General features: G+C 52.9%; 1 protein-coding gene across 1 annotated transcript in view; it reads left to right on the top strand.

Moving 5' to 3' along the window:
• Positions 1 to 23,550, top strand: part of gbe1a (glucan (1,4-alpha-), branching enzyme 1a) — a 239,766-nt gene that overhangs the window by 124,191 nt on the left and 92,025 nt on the right. The window contains exon 13 of the mRNA XM_071364995.1: positions 20,019 to 20,206. Coding sequence (XP_071221096.1) covers positions 20,019 to 20,206 — 188 coding nt within the window. The remainder of the gene's footprint in view (positions 1 to 20,018; positions 20,207 to 23,550) is intronic.

Below are 23,550 nucleotides of genomic sequence, written 5' to 3' on the forward strand. Positions count from 1 at the left end.
GGGGGACGACATCACATCCTGCTGGCACCAGGTCTACATTATGAAGGGGGACAGACACCACATCCTGCTGGCACCAGGTCTACATTATGAAGGGGGACAGACACCACATCCTGCTGGCACCAGGTCTACATTATGAAGGGGGACGACACCACATCCTGCTGGCACCAGGTCTACATTATGAAGGGGGACAGATACCACATCCTGCTGGCACCAGGTCTACATTATGAAGGGGGACGACACCACATCCTGCTGGCACCAGGTCTACATTAAGAAGGGGGACGACACCACATCCTGCTGGCACCAGGTCTACATTATGAAAGGGGACGACACCACATCCTGCTGGCACCAGGTCTACATTATGAAGGGGGACAGACACCACATCCTGCTGGCACCAGGTCTACATTATGAAGGGGGACAGACACCACATCCTGCTGGCACCAGGTCTACATTATGAAGGGGGGACAGACACCACATCCTGCTGGCACCAGGTCTACATTATGAAGGGGGACGACATCACATCCTGCTGGCACCAGGTCTACATTATGAAGGGGGACAGACACCACATCCTGCTGGCACCAGGTCTACATTATGAAGGGGGACAGACACCACATCCTGCTGGCACCAGGTCTACATTATGAAGGGGGACAGACACCACACCCTGCTGGCACCAGGTCTACATTATGAAGGGGGACGACACCACATCCTGCTGGCACCACGTCTACATTATGAAGGGGGACAGACACCACACCCTGCTGGCACCAGGTCTACATTATGAAGGGGGACGACACCACATCCTGCTGGCACCAGGTCTACATTATGAAGGGGGACAGACATCACATCCTGCTGGCACCAGGTCTACATTATGAAGGGGGACAGACACCACACCCTGCTGGCACCAGGTCTACATTATGAAGGGGGACAGACACCACACCCTGCTGGCACCAGGTCTACATTATGAAGGGGGACAGACACCACACCCTGCTGGCACCAGGTCTACATTATGAAGGGGGACGACACCACATCCTGCTGGCACCAGGTCTACATTATGAAGGGGGACAGACACCACACCCTGCTGGCACCAGGTCTACATTATGAAGGGGGACGACACCACATCCTGCTGGCACCAGGTCTACATTATGAAGGGGGACGACACCACATCCTGCTGGCACCACGTCTACATTATGAAGGGGGACAGACACCACATCCTGCTGGCACCAGGTCTACATTATGAAGGGGGACAGACACCACACCCTGCTGGCACCAGGTCTACATTATGAAGGGGGACAGACACCACACCCTGCTGGCACCAGGTCTACATTATGAAGGGGGACAGACACCACATCCTGCTGGCACCAGGTCTACATTATGAAGGGGGACGACATCACATCCTGCTGGCACCAGGTCTACATTATGAAGGGGGACGACATCACATCCTGCTGGCACCAGGTCTACATTATGAAGGGGGACGACATCACATCCAGCTGGCACCAGGTCTACATTATGAAGGGGGACGACACCACATCCTGCTGGCACCACGTCTACATTATGAAGGGGGACAGACACCACATCCTGCTGGCACCAGGTCTACATTATGAAGGGGGACAGACACCACACCCTGCTGGCACCAGGTCTACATTATGAAGGGGGACAGACACCACACCCTGCTGGCACCAGGTCTACATTATGAAGGGGGACAGACACCACACCCTGCTGGCACCAGGTCTACATTATTAAGGGGGACGACACCACATCCTGCTGGCACCAGGTCTACATTATGAAGGGGGACAGATACCACATCCTGCTGGCACCAGGTCTACATTATGAAGGGGGACGACACCACATCCTGCTGGCACCAGGTCTACATTATGAAGGGGGACAGATACCACATCCTGCTGGCACCAGGTCTACATTATGAAGGGGGACAGACACCACATCCTGCTGGCACCAGGTCTACATTATGAAGGGGGGACAGACACCACATCCTGCTGGCACCAGGTCTACATTATGAAGGGGGACGACATCACATCCTGCTGGCACCAGGTCTACATTATGAAGGGGGACAGACACCACATCCTGCTGGCACCAGGTCTACATTATGAAGGGGGACAGACACCACATCCTGCTGGCACCAGGTCTACATTATGAAGGGGGACAGACACCACATCCTGCTGGCACCAGGTCTACATTATGAAGGGGGGACAGACACCACATCCTGCTGGCACCAGGTCTACATTATGAAGGGGGACGACATCACATCCTGCTGGCACCAGGTCTACATTATGAAGGGGGACAGACACCACATCCTGCTGGCACCAGGTCTACATTATGAAGGGGGACAGACACCACATCCTGCTGGCACCAGGTCTACATTATGAAGGGGGACGACACCACATCCTGCTGGCACCAGGTCTACATTATGAAGGGGGACAGATACCACATCCTGCTGGCACCAGGTCTACATTATGAAGGGGGACGACACCACATCCTGCTGGCACCAGGTCTACATTAAGAAGGGGGACGACACCACATCCTGCTGGCACCAGGTCTACATTATGAAAGGGGACGACACCACATCCTGCTGGCACCAGGTCTACATTATGAAGGGGGACAGACACCACATCCTGCTGGCACCAGGTCTACATTATGAAGGGGGACAGACACCACATCCTGCTGGCACCAGGTCTACATTATGAAGGGGGGACAGACACCACATCCTGCTGGCACCAGGTCTACATTATGAAGGGGGACGACATCACATCCTGCTGGCACCAGGTCTACATTATGAAGGGGGACAGACACCACATCCTGCTGGCACCAGGTCTACATTATGAAGGGGGACAGACACCACATCCTGCTGGCACCAGGTCTACATTATGAAGGGGGACAGACACCACACCCTGCTGGCACCAGGTCTACATTATGAAGGGGGACGACACCACATCCTGCTGGCACCACGTCTACATTATGAAGGGGGACAGACACCACACCCTGCTGGCACCAGGTCTACATTATGAAGGGGGACGACACCACATCCTGCTGGCACCAGGTCTACATTATGAAGGGGGACAGACATCACATCCTGCTGGCACCAGGTCTACATTATGAAGGGGTACAGACACCACACCCTGCTGGCACCAGGTCTACATTATGAAGGGGGACAGACACCACACCCTGCTGGCACCAGGTCTACATTATGAAGGGGGACAGACACCACATCCTGCTGGCACCAGGTCTACATTATGAAGGGGGACGACACCACATCCTGCTGGCACCAGGTCTACATTATGAAGGGGGACAGACACCACACCCTGCTGGCACCAGGTCTACATTATGAAGGGGGACGACACCACATCCTGCTGGCACCAGGTCTACATTATGAAGGGGGACGACACCACATCCTGCTGGCACCACGTCTACATTATGAAGGGGGACAGACACCACATCCTGCTGGCACCAGGTCTACATTAAGAAGGGGGACGACACCACATCCTGCTGGCACCAGGTCTACATTATGAAGGGGGACAGACACCACACCCTGCTGGCACCAGGTCTACATTATGAAGGGGGACAGACACCACACCCTGCTGGCACCAGGTCTACATTATGAAGGGGGACAGACACCACATCCTGCTGGCACCAGGTCTACATTATGAAGGGGGACGACATCACATCCTGCTGGCACCAGGTCTACATTATGAAGGGGGACGACATCACATCCTGCTGGCACCAGGTCTACATTATGAAGGGGGACGACATCACATCCTGCTGGCACCAGGTCTACATTATGAAGGGGGACGACATCACATCCTGCTGGCACCAGGTCTACATTATGAAGGGGGACGACACCACATCCTGCTGGCACCACGTCTACATTATGAAGGGGGACAGACACCACATCCTGCTGGCACCAGGTCTACATTATGAAGGGGGACAGACACCACACCCTGCTGGCACCAGGTCTACATTATGAAGGGGGACAGACACCACACCCTGCTGGCACCAGGTCTACATTATGAAGGGGGACAGACACCACACCCTGCTGGCACCAGGTCTACATTATGAAGGGGGATGACATCACATCCTGCTGGCACCAGGTTTACATTATGAAGGGGGACGACACCACATCCTGCTGGCACCAGGTCTACATTATGAAGGGGGACAGACACCACACCCTGCTGGCACCAGGTCTACATTATGAAGGGGGACAGACACCACACCCTGCTGGCACCAGGTCTACATTATGAAGGGGGATGACATCACACCCTGCTGGCACCAGGTCTACATTATGAAGGGGGACAGACATCACATCCTGCTGGCACCAGGTCTACATTATGAAGGGGTACAGACACCACACCCTGCTGGCACCAGGTCTACATTATGAAGGGGGACAGACACCACACCCTGCTGGCACCAGGTCTACATTATGAAGGGGGACAGACACCACACCCTGCTGGCACCAGGTCTACATTATGAAGGGGGACGACACCACATCCTGCTGGCACCAGGTCTACATTATGAAGGGGGACAGACACCACACCCTGCTGGCACCAGGTCTACATTATGAAGGGGGACGACACCACATCCTGCTGGCACCAGGTCTACATTATGAAGGGGGACGACACCACATCCTGCTGGCACCACGTCTACATTATGAAGGGGGACAGACACCACATCCTGCTGGCACCAGGTCTACATTATGAAGGGGGACAGACACCACACCCTGCTGGCACCAGGTCTACATTATGAAGGGGGACAGACACCACACCCTGCTGGCACCAGGTCTACATTATGAAGGGGGACAGACACCACACCCTGCTGGCACCAGGTCTACATTATGAAGGGGGACAGACACCACATCCAAGGGGGACGACATCACATCCTGCTGGCACCAGGTCTACATTATGAAGGGGGACGACATCACATCCTGCTGGCACCAGGTCTACATTATGAAGGGGGACAGACACCACATCCTGCTGGCACCAGGTTTACATTATGAAGGGGGACGACACCACATCCTGCTGGCACCAGGTCTACATTATGAAGGGGGACAGACACCACACCCTGCTGGCACCAGGTCTACATTATGAAGGGGGACAGACACCACACCCTGCTGGCACCAGGTCTACATTATGAAGGGGGATGACATCACACCCTGCTGGCACCAGGTCTACATTATGAAGGGGGACAGACATCACATCCTGCTGGCACCAGGTCTACATTATGAAGGGGTACAGACACCACACCCTGCTGGCACCAGGTCTACATTATGAAGGGGGACAGACACCACACCCTGCTGGCACCAGGTCTACATTATGAAGGGGGACAGACACCACACCCTGCTGGCACCAGGTCTACATTATGAAGGGGGACGACACCACATCCTGCTGGCACCAGGTCTACATTATGAAGGGGGACAGACACCACACCCTGCTGGCACCAGGTCTACATTATGAAGGGGGACGACACCACATCCTGCTGGCACCAGGTCTACATTATGAAGGGGGACGACACCACATCCTGCTGGCACCACGTCTACATTATGAAGGGGGACAGACACCACACCCTGCTGGCACCAGGTCTACATTATGAAGGGGGACAGACACCACACCCTGCTGGCACCAGGTCTACATTATGAAGGGGGACGACACCACATCCTGCTGGCACCAGGTCTACATTATGAAGGGGGACGACACCACATCCTGCTGGCACCACGTCTACATTATGAAGGGGGACAGACACCACATCCTGCTGGCACCAGGTCTACATTATGAAGGGGGACAGACACCACACCCTGCTGGCACCAGGTCTACATTATGAAGGGGGACAGACACCACACCCTGCTGGCACCACGTCTACATTATGAAGGGGGACGACACCACATCCTGCTGGCACCAGGTCTACATTATGAAGGGGGACGACACCACATCCTGCTGGCACCAGGTCTACATTATGAAGGGGGACAGACACCACACCCTGCTGGCACCAGGTCTACATTATGAAGGGGGACAGACACCACACCCTGCTGGCACCACGTCTACATTATGAAGGGGGACGACACCACATCCTGCTGGCACCAGGTCTACATTATGAAGGGGGACAGACACCACACCCTGCTGGCACCACGTCTACATTATGAAGGGGGACGACACCACATCCTGCTGGCACCAGGTCTACATTATGAAGGGGGACAGACACCACACCCTGCTGGCACCAGGTCTACATTATGAAGGGGGACAGACACCACACCCTGCTGGCACCAGGTCTACATTATGAAGGGGGACAGACACCACACCCTGCTGGCACCAGGTCTACATTATGAAGGGGGACAGACACCACACCCTGCTGGCACCAGGTCTACATTATGAAGGGGGACGACACCACATCCTGCTGGCACCAGGTCTACATTATGAAGGGGGACAGACACCACACCCTGCTGGCACCAGGTCTACATTATGAAGGGGGACGACACCACATCCTGCTGGCACCAGGTCTACATTATGAAGGGGGACGACACCACATCCTGCTGGCACCAGGTCTACATTATGAAGGGGGACAGACACCACACCCTGCTGGCACCAGGTCTACATTATGAAGGGGGACGACACCACATCCTGCTGGCACCAGGTCTACATTATGAAGGGGGACGACACCACATCCTGCTGGCACCAGGTCTACATTATGAAGGGGGACAGATACCACACCCTGCTGGCACCAGGTCTACATTATGAAGGGGGACAGACACCACATCCTGCTGGCACCAGGTCTACATTATGAAGGGGGACGACACCACATCCTGCTGGCACCAGGTCTACATTATGAAGGGGGATGACACCACATCCTGCTGGCACCAGGTCTACATTATGAAGGGGGACGACACCACATCCTGCTGGCACCAGGTCTACATTATGAAGGGGGACAGATACCACACCCTGCTGGCACCAGGTCTACATTATGAAGGGGGACAGACATCACATCCTGCTGGCACCAGGTCTACATTATGAAGGGGGACAGATACCACACCCTGCTGGCACCAGGTCTACATTATGAAGGGGGACAGATACCACACCCTGCTGGCACCAGATCTACATTATGAAGGGGGACGACACCACATCCTGCTGGCACCAGGTCTACATTATGAAGGGGGACAGACACCACACCCTGCTGGCACCAGGTCTACATTATGAAGGGGGACAGACACCACACCCTGCTGGCACCAGGTCTACATTATGAAGGGGGACAGACACCACACCCTGCTGGCACCAGGTCTACATTATGAAGGGGGACAGACACCACACCCTGCTGGCACCAGGTCTACATTATGAAGGGGGACGACACCACATCCTGCTGGCACCAGGTCTACATTATGAAGGGGGACAGACACCACACCCTGCTGGCACCAGGTCTACATTATGAAGGGGGACGACACCACATCCTGCTGGCACCAGGTCTACATTATGAAGGGGGACGACACCACATCCTGCTGGCACCAGGTCTACATTATGAAGGGGGACAGACACCACACCCTGCTGGCACCAGGTCTACATTATGAAGGGGGACGACACCACATCCTGCTGGCACCAGGTCTACATTATGAAGGGGGACGACACCACATCCTGCTGGCACCAGGTCTACATTATGAAGGGGGACAGATACCACACCCTGCTGGCACCAGGTCTACATTATGAAGGGGGACAGACACCACATCCTGCTGGCACCAGGTCTACATTATGAAGGGGGACGACACCACATCCTGCTGGCACCAGGTCTACATTATGAAGGGGGATGACACCACATCCTGCTGGCACCAGGTCTACATTATGAAGGGGGACGACACCACATCCTGCTGGCACCAGGTCTACATTATGAAGGGGGACAGATACCACACCCTGCTGGCACCAGGTCTACATTATGAAGGGGGACAGACATCACATCCTGCTGGCACCAGGTCTACATTATGAAGGGGGACAGATACCACACCCTGCTGGCACCAGGTCTACATTATGAAGGGGGACAGATACCACACCCTGCTGGCACCAGGTCTACATTATGAAGGGGGACAGACATCACATCCTGCTGGCACCAGGTCTACATTATGAAGGGGGACAGATACCACACCCTGCTGGCACCAGGTCTACATTATGAAGGGGGACAGATACCACACCCTGCTGGCACCAGATCTACATTATGAAGGGGGACGACACCACATCCTGCTGGCACCAGGTCTACATTATGAAGGGGGACAGACACCACACCCTGCTGGCACCAGGTCTACATTATGAAGGGGGACAGACACCACACCCTGCTGGCACCAGGTCTACATTATGAAGGGGGACAGACACCACACCCTGCTGGCACCAGGTCTACATTATGAAGGGGGACAGACACCACACCCTGCTGGCACCAGGTCTACATTATGAAGGGGGACGACACCACATCCTGCTGGCACCAGGTCTACATTATGAAGGGGGACAGACACCACACCCTGCTGGCACCAGGTCTACATTATGAAGGGGGACGACACCACATCCTGCTGGCACCAGGTCTACATTATGAAGGGGGACGACACCACATCCTGCTGGCACCAGGTCTACATTATGAAGGGGGACAGACACCACACCCTGCTGGCACCAGGTCTACATTATGAAGGGGGACGACACCACATCCTGCTGGCACCAGGTCTACATTATGAAGGGGGACGACACCACATCCTGCTGGCACCAGGTCTACATTATGAAGGGGGACAGATACCACACCCTGCTGGCACCAGGTCTACATTATGAAGGGGGACAGACACCACATCCTGCTGGCACCAGGTCTACATTATGAAGGGGGACGACACCACATCCTGCTGGCACCAGGTCTACATTATGAAGGGGGATGACACCACATCCTGCTGGCACCAGGTCTACATTATGAAGGGGGATGACACCACATCCTGCTGGCACCAGGTCTACATTATGAAGGGGGACAGATACCACACCCTGCTGGCACCAGGTCTACATTATGAAGGGGGACAGACATCACATCCTGCTGGCACCAGGTCTACATTATGAAGGGGGACAGATACCACACCCTGCTGGCACCAGGTCTACATTATGAAGGGGGACAGATACCACACCCTGCTGGCACCAGGTCTACATTATGAAGGGGGACAGACACCACATCCTGCTGGCACCAGGTCTACATTATGAAGGGGGACAGACACCACACCCTGCTGGCACCAGGTCTACATTATGAAGGGGGATGACACCACATCCTGCTGGCACCAGGTCTACATTATGAAGGGGGATGACATCACATCCTGCTGGCACCAGGTCTACATTATGAAGGGGGACAGACACCACATCCTGCTGGCACCAGGTCTACATTATGAAGGGGGATGACACCACATCCTGCTGGCACCAGGTCTACATTATGAAGGGGGATGACATCACATCCTGCTGGCACCAGGTCTACATTATGAAGGGGGATGACATCACATCCTGCTGGCACCAGGTCTACATTATGAGGCTTTTTCTCTAAAACCTCCAGAGATGTTTTGTTCTCCTCATGTCACCGTGATATTCAGCTGCTGTTCTCCTGCCGTTCTGGTGACCGCGACACCTGACTCCCGACAGGCGACGCCGGACTCCCGACAGGCGACACCGGACTCCCGACAGGCGACACCTGACTCCCGACAGGCGACACCTGACTCCCGACAGGCGACACCTGACTCCCGACAGGCGACACCTGACTCCCGACAGGCGACGCCGGACTCCCGACAGGCGACGCCGAACTCCCGACAGGCGACGCCTAACTCCCGACAGGCGACACCTGACTCCCGACAGGCGACACCTGACTCCCGACAGGCGACACCTGACTCCCGACAGGCGACACCTGACTGCCGACAGGCGACACCTGACTCCCGACAGGCGACGCCGAACTCCCGACAGGCGACACTAAACCTGCCAGACGCTTTTTCGTAGTTTTTAAGTAGTAGATTTTCTAATGTCCAATTAAAAAACAGTCATTAACCTGGAATTGTGTAGTAATGTGACTAAGAGATGTGTGTTAACCAGTAGGTGTTGTCCCAAAACTCAGCTCCTCACTACTGAAATTACAACATCAATACTGACTTAAGTTACCATGCATGTATATGTAGTAAATAACTAGTGAAACAACTTATTGAGTTGAACTTGTAATGTAGTAGTGATTTCTTTTACATCACTGATTTTATTTTGAGGTTGTGGGGATATACTGCCATCTGGTGGCAACTAGAAACAATTGCATAATATTTTTAACCTTTTATTTAACTAGGCAAGTCAGTTAAGAACAAATTCTTATTTTCAATGACGGCCTAGGAACAGTGGGTTCAGTGGCAGAACGACAGATGTTTACCTTGTCAGCTCAGGGATTTGATTTAGCAACCTTTCGGTTACTAGTACGTTTTTCGGGTACTAGTCCAACACTCTAACCACTAGGCTACCTGCCGCCCCTCCGCTCTAACCACTAGGCTACCTGCCGCCCCTCCACTCTAACCACTAGGCTACCTGCCGCCCCTCCACTCTAACCACTAGGCTACCTGCCGTCCCTCCACTCTAACCACTAGGCTACCTGCCACCCATCCACTCTAACCACTAGGCTACCTGCCACCCCTCCACTCTAACCACTAGGCTACCCGCCGCCCCTCCACTCTAACCACTAGGCTACCCGCCGCCCCTCCACTCTAACCACTAGGCTACCTGCCGTCCCTCCGCTCTAACCACTAGTCTACCTGCCGCCCCTCCACTCTAACCACTAGGCTACCTGCCGCCCCTCCGCTCTAACCACTAGGCTACCTGCCGCCCCTCCACTCTAACCACTAGGCTACCTGCCGTCCCTCCTCTCTAACCACTAGGCTACCTGCCGCCCCTCCGCTCTAACCACTAGGCTACCTGCCGCCCCTCCACTCTAACCACTAGGCTACCTGCCGTCCCTCCACTCTAACCACTAGGCTACCTGCCGCCCCTCCACTCTAACCACTAGGCTACCTGCCGCCCCTCCACTCTAACCACTAGGCTACCTGCCGCCCCAAAGGAAACTATTACAGGAAACTATTACAAATGTATGGTGCTTGAAAATAAATATTAACTCTTGAAAAAGTACTTGAAAGTCCTTGAATCCGCTGTCTGTACAAACCCTTATATAAACACGGTGGAGACCTGATGTACTCCGAGCCACCTGAAATGCTGTCATTACATCCAAGGCCACTGCTATACACATCAGCCAGACATCCACCTCTCTCTCTCTCTCTCTCTCTCTCTCTCTCTCTCTCTCTCTCTCTCTCTCTCTCTCTCTCTCTCTCTCTCTCTCTCTCTCTCTCTCTCTCTCTCTCTCTCTCTCTCTTTCAATTCAATTCAAGGGGCTTTATTGGCATGGGAAACATGTGTTAACATTGCCAAAGCAAGTGAGGTAGGTAATATACAAAAGTCAAATAAACAATAAAAATGAACAGTAAACATTACACATACAGAAGTTTCAAAACAATAAAGACATTACAAATGTCATATTATATATATGCAGTGTTGTAACAATGTACAAATGGTTAAAGCACACAAGTTAAAATAAATAAACATAAATATGGGTTGTATTTACAGTGGTGTTTGTTCTTCACTGGTTGCCCTTTTCTTGTGGCAACAGGTCACAAATCTTGCTGCTGTGATGGCACACTGTGGAATTTCACCCAGTAGATATGGGAGTTTATCAAAATTGGATTTGTTTTCGAATTCTTTGTGGATCTGTGTAATCTGAGGGAAATATGTCTCTCTAATATGGTCATACATTGGGCAGGAGGTTAGGAAGTGCAGCTCAGTTTCCACCTCATTTTGTGGGCAGTGTGCACATAGCCTGTCTTCTCTTGAGAGCCATGTCTGCCTACGGCGGCCTTTCTCAATAGCAAGGCTATGCTCACTGAGTCTGTACATAGTCAAAGCTTTCCTTAAGTTTGGGTCAGTCACAGTGGTCAGGTATTCTGCCACTGTGTACTCTCTGTTTAGGGCCAAATAGCATTCTAGTTTGCTCTGTTTTTTTGTTAATTCTTTCCAATGTGTCAAGTAATTATCTTTTTGTTTTCTCATGATTTGGTTGGGTCTAATTGTGCTGTTGTCCTGGGGCTCTGTGGGGTGTGTTTGTGTTTGTGAACAGAGCCCTAGGACCAGCTTGCTTAGGGGACTCTTCTCCAGGTTCATCTCTCTGTAGGTGATGGCTTTGTTATGGAAGGTTTGGGAATCGCTTCCTTTTAGGTGGTTGTAGAATTTAACGGCTCTTTTCTGGATTTTGATAATTAGTGGGTATCGGCCTAATTCTGCTCTGCATGCATTATTTGGTGTTCTACGTTGTACACGGAGGATATTTTTGCAGAATTCTGCATGCAGAGTCTCAATTTGGTGTTTGTCCCATTTTGTGAAATCTTGGTTGGTGAGCGGACCCCAGACCTCACAACCATAAAGGGCAATGGGCTCTATGACTGATTCAAGTATTTTTAGCCAGATCCTAATTGGTATGTTGAAATTTATGTTCCTTTTGATGGCATAGAAGGCCCTTCTTGCCTTGTCTCTCAGATCGTTCACAGCTTTGTGGAAGTTACCTGTGGTGCTGATGTTTAGGCCGAGGTATGTATAGTTTTTTGTGTGCTCTAGGGCAACGGTGTCTAGATGGAATTTGTGGTCCTGGTGACTGGACCTTTTTTGGAACACCATTATTTTGGTCTTACTGAGATTTACTGTCAGGGCCCAGGTCTGACAGAATCTGTGCAGAAGATCTAGGTGCTGCTGTAGGCCCTCCTTGGTTGGTGACAGAAGCACCAGATCATCAGCAAACAGTAGACATTTGACTTCGGATTCTAGTAGGGTGAGACCGGGTGCTGCAGACTGTTCTAGTGCCCGCGCCAATTCGTTGATATATATGTTGAAGAGGGTGGGGCTTAAGCTGCATCCCTGTCTCACCCCACGACCCTGTGTGAAGAAATGTGTGTGTTTTTTGCCAATTTTAACCGCACACTTGTTGTTTGTGTACATGGATTTTATAATGTCGTATGTTTTACCCCCAACACCACTTTCCATCAATTTGTATAGCAGACCCTCATGCCAAATTGAGTCGAAGGCTTTTTTGAAATCAACAATCTCTCTCTCTCTCTCTCTCTCTCTCTCTCTCTCTCTCTCTCTCTCTCTCTCTCTCTCTCTCTCTCTCTCTCTCTCTCTCTTTCTCTCTCTCTCTCTCTCTCTCTTTCTCTCTCCTTTCTCTTCCCATCTCTCACTCACTCTCTCTCACACAGCAGTGTGGGAGTCACAAAGTTTCTTTCCATTGACTTCTCTCAGGAACCACCGAGCCAATAACATTGACTTAAACCTCCACCCACCGCTTATAGACCCATTTCCTGGCTAAGTTACAGCATATGGAGAAGGTCATGCCGAGTAGGGTCTTTATTTCTCTCTCCTGTCTCTAATAGGCCCTCTTTCCCCCCTCTCTCTAGTAGGCCCTCTTTCCCCCTCTCTCTAGTAGGCCCTCTTTCCCCCTCTCTCTAATAGGCCCTCTTTCCCCCCTCTCTCTAGTAGGCCCTCTTTCCCCCTCTCTATAGTAGGCCCTATTTCGCCCTCTCTCTAGTAGGCCCTCTATCCCTCTCCTGTCTCTAATAGGCCCTCTTTCCCCCTCTCTCTAATAGGCCCTATTTCCTCCTCTCTCTAATAGGCCCTCTTTCCCCCTCTCTCTAATAGGCCCTCTTTCCCCCTCTCTCTCCCTCTCACTAGTAGGCCCTCTTTCCCCCTCTCTCCCCCTCTCTCTAGTAGGCCCTCTTTCCCCCTCTCCTAGTAGGGCCTCTTTCCCCCTCTCTCTAGTAGGCCCTCTTTCCCCCTCTCTCCCCCTCTCTCTAGTAGGGCCTTCTTTCCCTCTCTCTAGTAGGGCCTTCTTTCCCCTCTCTCTAGTAGGCCCTCTTTCCCCTCTCTCTAGTAGGCCCTCTTCCCCCTCTCTCTAGTAGGCCCTCTTCCCCCCTCTCTCTAGTAGGGCCTCTTTCCCCCTCTCTCTAGTAGGCCCTCTTTCCCCCTCTCTCTAGTAGGCCCTCTTTCCCCCCTCTCTCTAGTAGGCCCTCTTTCCCCTCTCTCTAGTAGGCCCTCTTTCCCCCCTCTCTTTAGTAGGGCCTCTTTCCCCCCTCTCTTTAGTAGGGCCTCTTTCCCCCTCTCTCTAGTAGGCCCTCTTTCCCCCTCTCTCTAGTAGGCCCTCTTTCCCCCTCTCTCTAGTAGGCCTTATTTCCCCCCTCTCTCTAATAGGCCCTCTTTCCCCTCTCTCTAGTAGGCCCTCTTTCCCCTCTCTCTAGAAGGCCCTCTTTCCCCCTCTCTCTAGTAGGGCCTCTTTCCCCCTCTCTCTAGTAGGGCCTCTTTCCCCCTCTCTCTAGTAGGCCCTCTTTCCCCCTCTCTCTAATAGGCCCTCTTTCCCCCTCTCTCTAATAGGCCCTCTTTCCCCCTCTCTCTAGTAGGCCCTCTTCCCCCTCTCTCTAGTAGGCCCTCTTTCCCCCTCTCTATAGTAGGCCCTATTTCGCCCTCTCTCTAGTAGGCCCTCTTTCCCCCTCTCTCTAGTAGGCCCTCTATCCCTCTCCTGTCTCTAATAGGCCCTCTTTCCCCCTCTCTCTAATAGGCCCTATTTCCTCCTCTCTCTAATAGGCCCTCTTTCCCCCTCTCTCTAATAGGCCCTCTTTCCCCTTCTCTCTAGTAGGCCCTCTTTCCCCCTCTCTCTAGTAGGCCCTCTTTCCCCCTCTCTCTCCCTCTCACTAGTAGGCCCTCTTTCCCCCTCTCTCCCCCTCTCTCTAGTAGGCCCTCTTTCCCCCTCTCTCCCCCTCTCTCTAGTAGGCCCTCTTTCCCCCTCTCTCCCCCTCTCTCTAGTAGGGCCTTCTTTCCCCCTCTCTCTAGTAGGGCCTTCTTTCCCCCTCTCTCTAGTAGGCCCTCTTTCCCCCTCTCTCTAGTAGGCCCTCTTCCCCCTCTCTCTAGTAGGCCCTCTTCCCCCCTCTCTCTAGTAGGGCCTCTTTCCCCTCTCTCTAGTAGGCCCTCTTTCCCCCTCTCTCTAGTAGGCCCTCTTTCCCCCCTCTCTCTAGTAGGCCCTCTTTCCCCCTCTCTCTAGTAGGCCCTCTTTCCCCCTCTCTTTAGTAGGGCCTCTTTCCCCCTCTCTTTAGTAGGGCCTCTTTCCCCCTCTCTCTAGTAGGCCCTCTTTCCCCCTCTCTCTAGTAGGCCCTCTTTCCCCCTCTCTCTAGTAGGCCTTATTTCCCCCCTCTCTCTAATAGGCCCTCTTTCCCCCTCTCTCTAGTAGGCCCTCTTTCCCCCTCCCTCTAGAAGGCCCTCTTTCCCCCCTCTCTCTAGTAGGGCCTCTTTCCCCCTCTCTCTAGTAGGGCCTCTTTCCCCCTCTCTCTAGTAGGCCCTCTTTCCCCCTCTCTCTAATAGGCCCTCTTTCCCCCTCTCTCTAGTAGGCCCTCTTTCCCCCTCTCTCTAGTAGGCCCTCTTTCCCCCTCTCTCTAGGAGGCCCTCTTTCCCCCCTCTCTCTAGTAGGGCCTCTTTCCCCCTCTCTCTAGTAGGGCCTCTTTCCCCCTCTCTCTAGTAGGCCCTCTTTCCCCCTCTCTCTAATAGGCCCTCTTTCCCCCTCTCTCTAGTAGGGCCTTTTTCCCCCTCTCTCTAGTAGGGCCTCTTTCCCCCTCTCTTTAGTAGGCCCTCTTTCCCCCTCTCTCCCCCTCTCTCTAGTAGGGCCTTCTTTCCCCCTCTCTCTAGTAGGCCCTCTTTCCCCCTCTCTCTAGTAGGCCCTCTTTCCCCCTCTCTCTAGTAGGGCCTTTTTCCCCCTCTCTCTAGTAGGGCCTCTTTCCCCCTCTCTTTAGTAGGCCCTCTTTCCCCCTCTCTCTAGTAGGCCCTCTTAGCCCCCTCTCTCTAGTAGGCCCTCTTTCCCCCCCTCTCTAGTACGCCCCTCTTAGCCCCCTCTCTCTAGTAGGCCCTCTTTCCCCCCCCTCTCTAGTAGGCCCTCTTAGCCCCCTCTCTCTAGTAGGCCCTCTTTCCCCTCTCTCTAATAGGCCCTCTTTCCCCCTCTCTCTAGTAGGGCCTTTTTTCCCCTCTCTCTAGTAGGGCCTCTTTCCCCCTCTCTTTAGTAGGCCCTCTTTCCCCCTCTCTCCCCCTCTCTCTAGTAGGGCCTTCTTTCCCCCTCTCTCTAGTAGGCCCTCTTTCCCCCCTCTCTCTAGTAGGCCCTCTTTCCCCCCTCTCTCTAGTAGGGCCTTTTTCCCCCTCTCTCTAGTAGGGCCTCTTTCCCCCTCTCTTTAGTAGGCCCTCTTTCCCCCTCTCTCTAGTAGGCCCTCTTAGCCCCCTCTCTCTAGTAGGCCCTCTTTCCCCCCTCTCTAGTAGGCCCCTCTTAGCCCCCTCTCTCTAGTAGGCCCTCTTTCCCCCCCCTCTCTAGTAGGCCCTCTTAGCCCCCTCTCTCTAGTAGGCCCTCTTAGCCCCCTCTCTCTAGTAGGCCCTCTTAGCCCCCTCTCTCTAGTAGGCCCTCTTCCCCCCCCCCTCTCTAGTAGGCCCTCTTAGCCCCCTCTCTCTAGTAGGCCCTCTTAGCCCCCTCTCTCTAGTAGGCCCTCTTAGCCCCCTCTCTCTAGTAGGCCCTCTTTCCCCCCCCTCTCTAGTAGGCCCTCTTAGCCCCCTCTAGTCGGCCCTCTTAGCCCCCTCTCTCTAGTAGGCCCTCTTAGCCCCCTCTCTCTAGTAGGCCCTCTTTCCCCCCTCTCTCTAGTAGGCCCTCTTTCCCCCCTCTCTCTAGTAGGCCCTCTTAGCCCCCTCTCTCTAGTAGGCCCTCTTAGCCCCCTCTCTCTAGTAGGCCCTCTAAGCCCCCTCTCTCTAGTAGGCCCTCTTTCCCCCCCTCTCTCTAGTAGGCCCTCTTTCCCCCCCTCTCTAGTAGGCCCTCTCCCCCCCTCTCTAGTAGGCCCTCTTTCCCCCTCTCTCTAGTAGGCCCTCTTTCCCCCCTCTCTCTAGTAGGCCCTCTTTCCCCCCCTCTCTAGTAGGCCCTCTTAGCCCCCTCTCTCTAGTAGGCCCTCTTAGCCCCCTCTCTCTAGTAGGCCCTCTTAGCCCCCTCTCTCTAGTAGGCCCTCTTTCCCCCTCTCTCTAGTAGGCCCTCTTTCCCCCCTCTCTAGTAGGCCCTCTTAGCCCCCTCTCTCTAGTAGGCCCTCTTAGCCCCCTCTCTCTAGTAGGCCCTCTTTCCCCCCTCTCTCTAGTAGGCCCTCTTAGCCCCCTCTCTCTAGTAGGCCCTCTTTCCCCCCCTCTCTAGTAGGCCCTCTTAGCCCCCTCTCTCTAGTAGGCCCTCTTAGCCCCCTCTCTCTAGTAGGCCCTCTTAGCCCCCTCTCTCTAGTAGGCCCTCTTAGCCCCCTCTCTCTAGTAGGCCCTCTTAGCCCCCTCTCTCTAGTAGGCCCTCTTAGCCCCCTCTCTCTAGTAGGCCCTCTTAGCCCCCTCTCTCTAGTAGGCCCTCTTAGCCCCCTCTCTCTAGTAGGCCCTCTTTCCCCCCTCTCTAGTAGGCCCTCTTAGCCCCCTCTCTCTAGTAGGCCCTCTTAGCCCCCTCTCTCTAGTAGGCCCTCTTTCCCCCCTCTCTAGTAGGCCCTCTTTCCCCCTCTCTCTAGTAGGCCCTCTTAGCCCCCTCTCTCTAGTAGGCCCTCTTAGCCCCCCTCTCTAGTAGGCCCTCTTAGCCCCCTCTCTCTAGTAGGCCCTCTTAGCCCCCTCTCTCTAGTAGGCCCTCTTTCCCCCCCTCTCTAGTAGGCCCTCTTAGCCCCCTCTCTCTAGTAGGCCCTCTTAGCCCCCTCTCTCTAGTAGGCCCTCTTTCCCCCCTCTCTAGTAGGCCCTCTTAGCCCCCTCTCTCTAGTAGGCCCTCTTTCCCCCCTCTCTAGTAGGCCCTCTTAGCCCCCTCTCTCTAGTAGGCCCTCTTAGCCCCCTCTCTCTAGTAGGCCCTCTTTCCCCCCCTCTCTAGTAGGCCCTCTTTCCCCCCCTCTCTAGTAGGCCCTCTTAGCCCCCCTCTCTAGTAGGCCCTCTTAACCCCCCTCTCTAGTAGGCCCTCTTAGCCCCCTCTCTCTAGTAGGCCCTCTTATCCCCCTCTCTCTAGTAGGCCCTCTTTCGCCCCTCTCTCTAATAGGCCCTCTTTCCCCCCTCTCTCTAATAGGCCCTCTTAGCCCCCTCTCTCTAGTAGGCCCTCTTTCCCCCCTCTCTCTAGTAGGCCCTCTTTCCCCCCTCTCTCTAGTAGGCCCTCTTTCGCCCCTCTCTCTAATAAGGCCTCTTTCCCCCCTCTCTCTAATAGGACCTCTTTCCCCCCTCTCTCTAATAGGCCCTCTTAGCCCCCTCTCTCTAGTAGGCCCTCTTTCGCCCCTCTCTCTAATAAGGCCCTCTTTCCCCCCTCTCTCTAGTAGGCCCTCTTAGCCCCTCTCTCTAGTAGGCCCTCTTAGCCCCTCTCTCTAGTAGGCCCTCTTAGCCCCTCTCTCTAGTAGGCCCTCTTAGCCCCTCTCTCTAGTAGGCCCTCTTAGCCCCTCTCTCTAGTAGGCCCTCTTTCGCCCCTCTCTCTAATAAGGCCCTCTTTCCCCCCTCTCTCTAGTAGGCCCTCTTAGCCCCTCTCTCTAGTAGGCCCTCTTAGCCCCTCTCTCTAGTAGGCCCTCTTAGCCCCTCTCTCTAGTAGGCCCTCTTAGCCCCTCTCTCTAGTAGGCCCTCTTAGCCCCTCTCTCTAGTAGGCCCTCTTAGCCCCCTCTCTCTAGTAGGCCCTCTTAGCCCCTCTCTCTAGTAGGCCCTCTTAGCCCCCTCTCTCTAGTAGGCCCTCTTAGCCCCTCTCTCTAGTAGGCCCTCTTAGCCCCTCTCTCTAATAGGCCCTCTTAGCCCCCTCTCTCTAGTAGGCCCTCTTTCCCCCTCTCTCTAATAGGCCCTCTTAGCCCCCTCTCTCTAGTAGGCCCTCTTTCCCCCTCTCTCTAGTAGGCCCTCTTAGCCCCCTCTCTCTAGTAGGCCCTCTTTCCCCCTCTCTCTAGTAGGCCCTCTTTCCCCCCTCTCTCTAGAAGGCCCTCTCATCCCCTCTCTCTAGTAGGCCCTCTTTCCCCCTCTCTCTAATAGGCCCTCTTAGCCCCCTCTCTCTAGTAGGCCCTCTTTCCCCCTCTCTCTAATAGGCCCTCTTAGCCCCCTCTCTCTAGTAGGCCCTCTTTTCCCCTCTCTCTAGTAGGCCCTCTTTCCCCCCTCTCTCTAGTAGGCCCTCTTTCCCCCTCTCTCTAATAGGCCCTCTTAGCCCCCTCTCTCTAGTAGGCCCTCTTTCCCCTCTCTCTAATAGGCCCTCTTAGCCCCCTCTCTCTAGTAGGTCCTCTTTCCCCCTCTCTCTAGTAGGCCCTCTTTCCCCCTCTCTCTAGTAGGCCCTCTTTCCCCCTCTCTCTAGTAGGCCCTCTTTCCCCCCTCTCTCTAGTAGGCCCTCTTTCCCCCTCTCTCTAGTAGGCCCTCTTAGCCCCCTCTCTCTAATAGGCCCTCTTAGCCCCCTCTCTCTAGTAGGCCCTCTTTCCCCCTCTCTCTAGTAGGCCCTCTTTCCCCCTCTCTCTAGTAGGCCCTCTTTCCCCCCTCTCTCTAGTAGGCCCTCTTTCCCCCTCTCTCTAGTAGGCCCTCTTAGCCCCCTCTCTCTAGTAGGCCCTCTTAGCCCCTCTCTCTAATAGGCCCTCTTAGCCCCTCTCTCTAGTAGGCCCTCTTTCCCCCCTCTCTCTAGTAGGCCCTCTTTTCCCCCTCTCTCTAGTAGGCCCTCTTTCCCCCTCTCTCTAATAGGCCCTCTTAGCCCCCTCTCTCTAGTAGGCCCTCTTAGCCCCTCTTCCTGTCTGTTTGAGCCCCTCTTCCTGTCTGTTTGAGCCCCTCTTCCTGTCTGTTTGAGCCCCTCTTCCTGTCTGTTTGAGCCCCTCTTCCTGTCTGTTTGAGCCCCTCTTCCTGTCTGTTTGAGCCCCTCTTCCTGTCTGTTTGAGCGTGTCTCGCTGTAAAGGTCTGTGTTCTTTCTGTTTTTTGTCTCTGTAGGTAATGAGTTTGGCCACCCGGATTGGCTGGACTTCCCCAGGAAGGGCAACGGTGAGAGTTATAAGTACGCCCGTCGTCAGTACAACCTGCTGGACCCCGACAACAACCTACGCTATACACAGCTTTACGCCTTTGACAGAGACATGAACCTCACGGAGGACAAATATGGATGGCTGGCCTCCCAGAAGGTAGGAGACAAGACAAGCAGGCAGACATTTCATTTGTTTTTTAAAAACTTAAATCATTTCATTTTTTTCTTGTCTTGATTAGGAGCTAAGATACTGCAATCATCAACATATTATATTTTTTTTTGGGGGGGGGGTCTCGTCTATCTTAAATTATAAACTGGGTTGTTCGTGCCCTGAATGCTGATTGGCTGACAGCTATGTTATATCAGACCGTATATCACGGGTATGAAAAAAGTAATTTTTACTGCACTAATTACATAGAAAACGAGTTTATAATAACAATAAGGAACATAGGAGGTTTGTGGTATATGGCCAATATACCACGGCTAAGGGCTGCGTCCAGGCACTCCGCGTTGCATCGTGCTCAAGAACAAACCCCCTCGTGCCTTATTGTTTAAATATATGAGTATCATTATTACATTTATACTTTACTCATGACTTCTCAATGAGCAAACTCCTGTGACGTACAAGGAGGCCCTAGTTTCACATGCTCTCCCATGCTCCTCCAGTTGATTATGTCTTGCACAATACCTTGCTGCTTTAGGCTCTGTATCTCCCCTTCTCAGTATCCCTGGAGGAAGTCTTTAGTCTCTGTATCTCCCCTTCTCAGTATCCCTGGAGGAAGTGTTTAGTCTCTGTATCTCCCCTTCTCAGTATCCCTGGAGGAGGTCTTTAGTCTCTGTATCTCCCGTTCTCAGTATCCCTGGAGGAAGTGTTTAGTCTCTGTATCTCCCCTTCTCAGTATCCCTGGAGGAAGTGTTTAGGCTGTATCTCCCCTTCTCAGTATCCCTGGAGGAAGTCTCTGTATCTCCCCTTCTCAGTATCCCTGGAGGAAGTGTTTAGGCTGTATCTCTCCTTCTCAGTATCCCTGGAGGAAGTCTCTGTATCTCCCCTTCTCAGTATCCCTGGAGGAAGTGTTTAGGCTGTATCTCCCCTTCTCAGTATCCCTGGAGGAAGTCTCTGTATCTCCCCTTCTCAGTATCCCTGGAGGAAGTGTTTAGGCTGTATCTCTCCTTCTCAGTATCCCTGGAGGAAGTCTCTGTATCTCCCCTTCTCAGTATCCCTGGAGGAAGTCTCTGTATCTCCCCTTCTCAGTATCCCTGGAGGAAGTGTTTAGGCTGTATCTCCCCTTCTCAGTATCCCTGGAGGAAGTGTTTAGGCTGTATCTCCCCTTCTCAGTATCCCTGGAGGAAGTGTTTAGGCTGTATCTCCCCTTCTCAGTATCCCTGGAGGAAGTCTTTAGGCTGTATCTCCCCTTCTCAGTATCCCTGGAGGAAGTCTTTAGTCTCTGTGATGTCCAGACTGTAGACAGGCCACTTGAACTCTTGACCCCAGCAGTTTATCCTCCATTTTGTGCCTTATTCAATGTCCAGGGGTTCTGGAGTGGTTGTATATACAGGTCAGTACCAGAACCTTATTCAATGTCCAGGGGTTCTGGAGTGGTTGTATATACAGGTCAGTACCAGAACCTTATTCAATGTCCAGGGGTACTGGAGTGGTTGTATATACAGGTCAGTACCTTATTCAATGTCCAGGGGTTCTGGAGTGGTTGTATATACAGGTCAGTACCTTATTCAATGTCCAGGGGTTCTGGAGTGGTTGTATATACAGGTCAGAACCTTATTCAATGTCCAGGGGTACTGGAGTGGTTGTATATACAGATCAGTACCAGAACCTTATTCAATGTCCAGGGGTACTGGAGTGGTTGTATATACAGGTCAGTACGTTATTCAATGTCCAGGGGTTCTGGAGTGGTTGTATATACAGGTCAGTACCTTATTCAATGTCCAGGGGTACTGGAGTGGTTGTATATACAGGTCAGAACCTTATTCAATGTCCAGGGGTACTGGAGTGGTTGTATATACAGGTCAGTACCTTATTCAATGTCCAGGGGTACTGGAGTGGTTGTATATACAGGTCAGTACCTTATTCAATGTCCAGGGGTTCTGGAGTGGTTGTATATACAGGTCAGTACCTTATTCAATGTCCAGGGGTACTGGAGTGGTTGTATATACAGGTCAGAACCAGTACCTTATTCAATGTCCAGGGGTACTGGAGTGGTTGTATATACAGGTCAGTACCTTATTCAATGTCCAGGGGTACTGGAGTGGTTGTATATACAGGTCAGAACCTTATTCAATGTCCAGGGGTACTGGAGTGGTTGTATATACAGGTCAGTACCTTATTCAATGTCCAGGGGTACTGGGGTGGTTGTATATACAGGTCAGTACCTTATTCAATGTCCAGGGGTTCTGGAGTGGTTGTATATACAGGTCAGTACCTTATTCAATGTCCAGGGGTACTGGAGTGGTTGTATATACAGGTCAGTACCTTATTCAATGTCCAGGGGTACTGGAGTGGTTGTATATACAGGTCAGTACCTTATTCAATGTTCAGGGGTTCTGGAGTGGTTGTATATACAGGTCAGTAACTTATTCAATGTTCAGGGGTTCTGGAGTGGTTGTATATACAGGTCAGTACCTTATTCAATGTCCAGGGGTTCTGGAGAGGTTGTATATACAGGTCAGTACCTTATTCAATGTCCAGGGGTTCTGGAGTGGTTGTATATACAGGTCAGTACCTTATTCAATGTCCAGGGGTTCTGGAGAGGTTGTATATACAGGTCAGTACCTTATTCAATGTCCAGGGGTTCTGGAGTGGTTGTATATACAGGTCAGTACCAGTACCTTATTCAATGTCCAGGGGTTCTGGAGTGGTTGTATATACAGGTCAGAACCTTATTCAATGTCCAGGGGTTCTGGAGTGGTTGTATATACAGGTCAGTACCAGTACCTTATTCAATGTCCAGGGGTTCTGGAGTGGTTGTATATACAGGTCAGTACCTTATTCAATGTCCAGGGGTTCTGGAGTGGTTGTATATACAGGTCAGTACCTTATTCAATGCCCAGGGGTTCTGGAGTGGTTGTATATACAGGTCAGTACCAGAACCTTATTCAATGTCCAGGGGTTCTGGAGTGGTTGTATATACAGGTCAGTACCTTATTCAATGTCCAGGGGTTCTGGAGTGGTTGTATATACAGGTCAGTACCAGAACCTTATTCAATGTCCAGGGGTTCTGGAGTGGTTGTATATACAGGTCAGTACCTTATTCAATGTCCAGGGGTTCTGGAGTGGTTGTATATACAGGTCAGTACCAGTACCTTATTCAATGTCCAGGGGTTCTGGAGTGGTTGTATATACAGGTCAGTACCAGTACCTTATTCAATGTCCAGGGGTACTGGAGTGGTTGTATATACAGGTCAGTACCTTATTCAATGTCCAGGGGTACTGGAGTGGTTGTATATACAGGTCAGTACCAGTACCTTATTCAATGTCCAGGGGTA

The sequence above is a fragment of the Salvelinus alpinus genome, chromosome 24, assembly GCF_045679555.1.
Source record: "Salvelinus alpinus chromosome 24, SLU_Salpinus.1, whole genome shotgun sequence".
Taxonomy (NCBI): Eukaryota; Metazoa; Chordata; class Actinopteri; order Salmoniformes; family Salmonidae; genus Salvelinus; species Salvelinus alpinus.